This window comes from Anopheles aquasalis, chromosome 3 (genome assembly GCF_943734665.1).
Source record: "Anopheles aquasalis chromosome 3, idAnoAquaMG_Q_19, whole genome shotgun sequence".
In the NCBI taxonomy this organism is placed as follows: domain Eukaryota; kingdom Metazoa; phylum Arthropoda; class Insecta; order Diptera; family Culicidae; genus Anopheles; species Anopheles aquasalis.
In genome coordinates, this window is record NC_064878.1 from 13,160,001 (window position 1) to 13,167,500 (window position 7,500).

General features: G+C 47.4%; 3 protein-coding genes across 4 annotated transcripts in view; 2 read left to right on the forward strand and 1 right to left on the reverse strand.

The window, feature by feature from the left end:
- The window catches only part of LOC126576255 (uncharacterized), a 1,542-nt gene extending 133 nt beyond the window's left edge, over positions 1-1,409 (forward strand). Inside the window, exon 1 of the mRNA XM_050237462.1 lies at positions 1-1,409. This exon is cut by the window's left edge and continues 133 nt beyond it. Within this exon, the coding sequence (XP_050093419.1) occupies positions 1-1,307 (1,307 nt within the window). The 3' untranslated portion in view covers positions 1,308-1,409.
- A 138-nt stretch (positions 1,410-1,547) lies between these two features.
- LOC126576274 (probable very-long-chain enoyl-CoA reductase art-1) lies at positions 1,548-4,089 on the forward strand. Its single transcript, XM_050237482.1, has 5 exons — positions 1,548-1,672; positions 1,752-2,110; positions 2,932-3,148; positions 3,221-3,336; positions 3,413-4,089. The coding sequence occupies exons 1-5, from the start codon at positions 1,667-1,669 to the stop codon at positions 3,615-3,617; spliced, it is 903 nt and encodes a 300-aa protein (XP_050093439.1). The 5' UTR covers positions 1,548-1,666; the 3' UTR covers positions 3,618-4,089.
- A 95-nt stretch (positions 4,090-4,184) lies between these two features.
- LOC126576219 (anillin) overlaps positions 4,185-7,500 on the reverse strand; it is a 6,126-nt gene continuing 2,810 nt past the window's right edge. The window contains exons 4-9 of one of the 2 annotated variants that reach the window (XM_050237403.1): positions 7,216-7,360; positions 6,907-7,065; positions 5,939-6,572; positions 5,562-5,860; positions 4,835-5,490; positions 4,185-4,749 (exon numbers count right to left, since the gene is read on the reverse strand). In XM_050237403.1, coding sequence (XP_050093360.1) covers positions 4,638-4,749; positions 4,835-5,490; positions 5,562-5,860; positions 5,939-6,572; positions 6,907-7,065; positions 7,216-7,360 — 2,005 coding nt within the window. In that variant the 3' untranslated portion in view covers positions 4,185-4,637. The remainder of the gene's footprint in view (positions 4,750-4,834; positions 5,491-5,561; positions 5,861-5,938; positions 6,573-6,906; positions 7,066-7,215; positions 7,361-7,500) is intronic. The other variant, XM_050237404.1, reaches the window with a different exon arrangement.

The following is a 7,500-nucleotide window of genomic DNA, read 5'->3' on the forward strand; positions in this document are numbered from 1 at the left end:
ATCGTTTAACGATCGGGACTAAGGGTGAACATGAAAAGTATGAGATACGCGTTGGCGACTTTTTCAAACTGCACACCCAAACGCTCAGTTCGCTGGTGATCAAGAACCAATATCTGTGCTTCCGGGTTAACACAAACGAAAACGATTTCGGAACGGAGCTGCTGGGATTTCAGCGCGATGGAAGCACCACGACAGGCGACGAATTGCCACGGTTGCTATGTAACATCGAACCGAGTAAGCGATATCGCCTGCTGTGTAACAACTGCCGAGGGCCTATGGATGATGCCACGGAAGGCATACTGTTCAATCGAGTGCTCGAGCTTCCGTCGGAGCAAATGGATAGTGAAGATTGGTTCTGTCACCGTCATGATCATCAACATCAGCAAGGTGAGCCGGAGGGAAGTGACCAGCTGCAACCTGAAAGTGGTGATTACAAATCGAAACTAGAGCCTCAACGGAACGACTTACTGTTCGGCAGTTTCTACGCCTTGCTCCATCGCTCCGTATTACCACGCATTCACATTCGCAACAACCGGTTTCTGTACTGCAAACGGTGTCTTCAGTACCTAGGCACCACTCGGAAGAATAGCTCCAGTGTAAAACTGTGGTACGAGCACATTCGCTTTCAGCAAGTGGATTCAAACGAGCAGCTAGTTCGGTCACTTTTCAATACGAGCGATTCACTTAAGTTGTTCCGTCTCCTGGTACGCAAGACAGTGCGTGAATTCAACATTGTATCTAGCTTTGGACTACCACCGATGATGAAGCTGATGTTCGAACTACGTCGCCCCGGCCTGGAGGGAGACGTCTTTTACTTGCTGCTACAAATCATGGACAGCCAACTGAGCGTTTTTCGAATCGATCAGAAACGTGTTGATGAAGCGTCTGGTGGCTCGTGCTCCGACGACGTTGATGATCATCGAAGGAGTCTCGTAGTTACTAAGGAGAACGGAGAACGGTCAGAACCAAATGACAATCACATCCATGCTGCTGCTGAGAAAGAAATTGACCAAAACGCTGATGATGATGATGACGAGGACGACGACGTGTTCATAGAAAGTCGGTGCCAACGGCATAGCATTCACCTGGAGCAGCAACGTGCAATGAAGTTGATGTATCAGTACGAAAAATACGATCAACAGCCACTGTTCAACCTCTGGCGGGAGGATAGTAACGTGGTTAGTCTAGAAATCTCGGAACCCATGTTTACCGCTGCGATACACTATCTGGATCGGAACTCTAGCTACGTACCGGAGTGTTACCGCGTGAATTTGGGCTTCACATTGAGCTATCTCGATATTACCTAATGCAAGGGCGAACAATTCGGTCAATGGATTAGGATGAAAACCAAAATTATCGCCAAAGGAGATGTAATTGTTTGTGGCAGGCAGCTTCCCAATAAATTGTTTCCCAAAGTCTTGTTTCATGATTTAAATTAACTTTTTAAAAACGATACGAGAAAACGGTCTTTTTAAAGGCGTCGTCAATCCGGCTTCAAGTGTTCAAGTGGACGACGTATAAACCACCTTTTTTTTTAATTGTCCGCGTGTGTGTTGCTGCCTCGTTGTTAAATAATCATCACTAAATAAGCTGTTAAATAAGTTTCTTCTGCTGCCAACTTTCTCTCGGATAACTCGGATTCTTACGGCACAAGCAACTAGCAGCCATGGAGGTAGGATCCGATACATTTTCGCCGAGGAATTCGCAATACTCGAACAGTGTGCTAATGTTTGGGACTTCTCTCTTTACAGATCGAAATTTTGGACGCGAAATCATCGAAATCGCTAGGAAAATGCCGTGTATCTGGGCCGGATGCAACTCTGCAGTCGCTCAAGAGCGAGGTGCAAAAGTTGAAACCATCGCTTACGGTGCACCGCCAATCGTTCCGCTTGGAACCGCGAGGCAAAGCGCTGAAGGAAAGCGAAACGCTTAATGCACTCGGAGTGTCCTCCGGTGGAAAGCTGTACGTGCGCGACCTCGGACCACAGATCAGCTGGAAGGGTGTGTTTCTGGCCGAGTACGCTGGACCGATCTTTGTGTATCTCATCTTCTACCAGCGCCCATCCCTCATCTACTCCAACGCCGATCTACCGATGAGCACTACGGCCAGGTAAAAGGGGGAATTATAGTCGGAAGATAAGAAAACGGCATGTGGTAGATACCGGCACGCTGTCTTGTTCAAAGTTCGAAGTGGCTGGAAGCCTCGACGCGCTATGATAACGGTAATCCGGCCCAACAGGGTCTGCCGAGTGGCGCTGATCAATTTATGCACATACATTGGCCTTCCGGGTGGCGTATGCTGCATTCGTTGAACTCTTTTCGTCTGGTGCCCTGCCAAGCGATTCAAACAAATACCACCAGACTGGGGTAAAAGTGGAAAGTTGAACAGAGCTGCCGCGATCACATTTTTGCAGTAACACCTTTGAGATGTTTCGCGGTTTTCTTTTTTTGCGGCGCTATGCCAGTTCCATTTTTTTGTCTATCGACTTCTACTCATCTCCGAGTGCTACGTCATGCTGGCCAGGGGCTGGGGAAAAAAAAGAGGCGCTGAGTGTAAAGGCTACAAAAAGGGTTTCTCTTCTTGTTGCTGATGGAAGCTGTATTTGCTAATCGTTTTACGAAAAGGCCGTGAAACGGCGCAACCTTGGTGATGGAATTGGCTGGATTTGTTTATTTCGTGACGCAAGCAACCGTTGGCCCGCAGTTTCTAATATTCAAAAGATCCAGTGCGGCTGGCAAGTTCAAGGTCACAATGCACACCGGTTCTGAAATGTAACCTTCTATCGATTACGTATGATGCCCGATTGATACTATTTTGGCATTTTTAAATATATTAAGTAGTTTTCTTTAAATTTCTTCAACATACTTAGTTAGTATAATTGACTTTTTCTCTTTGAATTAATTGAATTTCGTTTCTGATTCTCTATACAGTATTGCCGCCGCTTGCTGGGTTGCTCACTATGCTAAGCGGCTGCTGGAAACGCTGTTCGTACACCGTTTCTCGCATGCTACGATGCCACTGAGAAATCTGTTCAAAAACTGCTCCTACTACTGGGCGTTTGCCGGATATGTGGCCTACCACGTAAATCATCCACTGTTCACCGAACCTTGCCAGGCCATGGTGTACGCCGGATTGGGCACGTTCATTGTAAGTTACACTACTCAGCATTCAGATTTGAGAGAACTCTTTTTAATACCCCGTTTTGTATGACCATTGCAGGTGAGTGAGCTGGGCAATTTCTCGATTCACATACTGCTGCGGAACCTACGACCAGCTGGTTCCAACGTGCGGAAGATTCCCGTCCCGGATGCAAACCCTTTGACGCAGCTATTCAAGTATGTTCATTGCCGTCACCGCCTCTAACACGTTTCGTTAACGTCTTCTTGCTGCCTTGTCTTTATATCTTTGCAGCTTCGTATCTTGCCCGAATTACACGTACGAGTTCCTGTCGTGGGTTGGCTTCACGCTGATGACATCGTGCATTCCGGCCGGACTCTTTGCCTTCGCTGGCATGTACCAGATGACCGTCTGGGCGCTAGGCAAGCACCGCAACTACAAGAAAGAGTTCAAAGACTACCCAAAGGGTCGCAAAGCGATCATTCCGTTCTTGCTGTAAAACAGAGGAGAAGAGACAGCGATCACTCTGCTGTTACTGGCAAACTACGGTTTGCAGTTTTTCTTTCTTCTTACTTTCCGTTTCCGGTTTTCGGTTCAGATATTTTCCCTCAGGGTGTCAGGTTGTTGTAAAATCTATAAGATTAGTTCAAACTCAATGTTTGGTATGAAGGCTTTGTGTTGCTCAAAGGTTACTGATGATTTCACGTGGCGTGCAAATGGCTGCATTTCATACAGTCAATGCATTTATTTATTGACGAGATTAACGGAATATTCATTATACAGCAATAGTTGAGTAACCACCAGTTCGAACATCATTCCCTTTCGACACTCTTTCCAATGGTGCGGGACTTAATCGACGGCACCTAGATTATGGCGGAACAAAGTAGGCGGCCAACCACGACATGAGTATCTTTAAGCTTTTGGGGAATGAAGGATGCGTAAATAAAGACCAAATGTTTATTAAAACTAAACGTTGATCGACCACTGACTGAAGGTTTGAAAGAATTACCGTTGAAAAAAGAAGACAATCTTATGTTAGTAAAAAATATATATATTTACGTTTTCATTCGTTAGTTACATCTGGATGACACATTCATCAATTGAAATGGATGCGACCGAACGCAGATCATCGCCCAGGGAACGACACACCATGGCCATTTTAATACGAAGAAACGAATACTTTTTTTTTAACTTGGGCTGAATTCAAACGCTTTTAGTTTTCATCTCATTGAAAGCATCAAAAGTGTCCACTATTGGATGGCACCTGTTTAATTTCTGGAGGCCAACCTCGATTCTGCACGCTTCTCAGCCCATAGAAAAAGCAGAATCTTACCGAAGCAACTATTTAAATAAAGTGACTAAAAGCATCTTTTTATAAGCTAGTCAAATACACAAATGCGCCGTAAAAAAAAAAACAAATCAAATCTAGCACATCTAGCAAAAGCAATTCTAAAATTAAGTCCTATTAAGTATGCGTAAACACTCGTTTGCCCTATGTGCCTAGCCTGGGTCCAATCCTCTAACTAGTCGAAGCACTGTTGGAGCCCCAGGCTTTCAAGAGAGCGAGTGTCTTGTTCAGATGGGCACACCATTCATCACGCTCCTCCTTTGAATCAGCAGACAGAAGATACCTGTTGATGGGAAAACAAAGGAACCAAGGGTTATTAACAATATCCTGGGTATAGACTGTTACAGCACGTTGGTGGTGTGTCCTACCTTTCGATCGTCGTCTTGCCACGTCGCACAATTTTTAGCGATTCCACATCGTCATCGCGCGCCGGTCGCGGAAACTCTAGCATCAGCGTGTTCAGTCGCGAACAAACGTCACGCGGTGCAACGGTAATGCGCCGCTCGGTCGAACAGCCCTGCAGATCAATGCTACCGATCGGTGCCTTCCGGCGCTCATCATCGGGATACTTCCAGAAGTTGATCGTGTGACGCTGTAGCCGGCACCACCGTCGATGCCACGCACCCAGCCCCGAAACATCTTCGTACATCGTCAGGAACCCACTGTAGTCGACCGTGACGGCCAACTCACAGTTGACGCGCATGTTGACAATGCCCTCGAGTGGGCTGGCACAGCCAGCGATCGGGTTGAGCGTCCAGCTCGTGCGCTGGATTTCTTTTAGCGAAAAAATAATAAACCCATACATAGTCAGCGACGGTGACCGGACCGCTTGTGGACCGGCCGGTGATTGAACCGGTGGCATCACGAGTCGTGAATTGCTCTTCATGCCCTTCGGTGTGTGGAGCAGTAGCTTGCTGGAACCAGAGCCACCCTTCTTCTTGTTCCCGCCCATCGCAATGTGATACTTGATCTCGTGCGGAAGCACCTCGCGCGCTGCCGGCATACCGTAGATCTCCATCGTTATCTGTAAATTCAAAGAAGGATAAGATGCCATCAATATAGGCCATTTAAATGACGTCCCAATGGCTCGCATACCTTAAAATCAGCAAACACATTGCTCAACTGCAGCACATCGGGAAACCGAACCGACAGCAGACCGGGTAGCGTCGGTACGGTTTGTGTGGCCAGCACGGTTTCATTGTACTTCAGCAGACACACCAGATTGTGGCCACTGATTTGATCGGCCGCCAGCTTGCGCATGTACTCCTGCTTGAGTGGCAACGTGATGTCCTTCACCGTAAGGCGTCCCTTCTCCGTAGGGGCCCCTGGTGGTCGCAAACATCCTTCCACTCGGAGTCGCTGTACTTCATCCAAAATAGCCTGCCGACGGTGAGCTGTGGAAAGGAGGTAAAGTAAAAATGATATCAGTTATTTCCTTCAACTAAACCCTCTTTATGATATAATCTGCTTACTCGCAACGAGAAGATGTCGTTCGCCTTCGGCCGATTCGGTGGAACCGGAAAACTCGATCGTGGCAGCGCAAAGATTGAGAGCCTGGCTCGCCTGCGCAATGATGGTCTGCTGTTTGCACACCTCGTCCAGCAGCTTTTTGATCTTTTCCTGGACCAAAAATTCGCCCTCCTCGGTCGTGCCACTGGTGCTGGTCGATTCAACCGTACTCGAGACACTCTCCTCACCCGAATCGTCATCGTCGCGGGACGTAGAATCGACCCTCGGTTGACCCGCTTCATCATCACGGCCATGCTGCTGTTTCGACCCACCAACGCCACCCATTGGAGTGCGCGGCACTCGACGGGGCGTAACGGCGCTCGCATTCTGTTGCTGTTGCCGACGATAGAAGCTAACGGTGTGCACCAACGTAACGATATTATCGTCTCCCGAAGGTTTCACCTGCAGTTCCGATCGAACCGGGGTACTGTAATCTACGGTGCCATTACTCATACCGACGCTTTTACGGGGCGTTTTGGATTTTCGTTTTTCTGAACCTCGGGCACGGTCCTCCTCCTCGATCGCACCACACCGTTCATTAGCGTGGGATGGATTTTTCTGGTAAGAAAAGCTGTTCGAAGCCACCGAGGATTTACGCTGCAAAAGTGAGAAAAGCACGTTAGGTACAGCGAGAGGGTAACGCAAAGAACAGAGACGGGTACAACATGTGTCGAACGGGTATGAAACGAAGCAGATGAAGCATGAGTTTCTATCAATCGCAGTTAGTCCTAGTGACGCAGACATGTATTACCAGCACGTTCCCCTAGGGATACCTGGGAACCAGGTAGATATTAGGTTTGTAACGTAATCCTTGGTGGTTAGCAGCATGCAGCATTCATCAACCCCTTTCCAGCCACCATAGGTTTAGTTACAAAAAAAAAAAAACAACACAAAACAGAGACAAAAGTACGGCTAAACCCAATTCTCTTACTGGTGTATCATGTGCTTCACTGTCTTCGTCACCCTCCTGACCGAACGCTTCCTCGAAGCAGGCGTTGAGCAGATCGCTGTCTTCCAACACACCCGAGCTATCGCTAACCGTTCTATCGCTACAGTTAGACAGATCGTGCACTCGAGAGCACTGCCTTTGCTGTTGATCATAACAATGCAAACGAAAATGAAGCATTGGAACGTTTTAATGCTCGGGGACAAAACGGATAATAGCAGGATGCCAAACGTTCGATCTTGCCGTTGGTGGGTCTGTATAGCAACTGTTTGAGAATATAAAACGATCTCTTACCTTGCCACCTTGGCTTTGGCGATGACCGCGGCCATGCTGCTGGTTGCTGGAGGACTGTTTCCGGCCGTTCAGTTCCACCGCTTGCAAAATTTCCCGTCCGAGGCTAACGTTCGCTATGTTGGCATCATCGTCCGAGTACATGAAGCTGCAATTGGAATAAAAAAAAAAAACGGAACGGAATTCTTAAAGTCGTACCATAAATAGCGACCGATTGATCATCGATTTCTCATAGTAAATTATGCAGATTTTCGTAGCATTATGTCTAATCTATTGTGTTAATGATGG

What these genes read in the sequence shown, in the direction of transcription:
- LOC126576274 (XM_050237482.1), top strand. An exon ending in CCGGATTGGGCACGTTCATT is followed by an intron (nt 3,149 to 3,220) that starts GTAAGTTACACT and finishes TGACCATTGCAG; the next exon opens with GTGAGTGAGCTGGGCAATTT. An exon ending in CCTTTGACGCAGCTATTCAA is followed by an intron (nt 3,337 to 3,412) that starts GTATGTTCATTG and finishes ATATCTTTGCAG; the next exon opens with CTTCGTATCTTGCCCGAATT.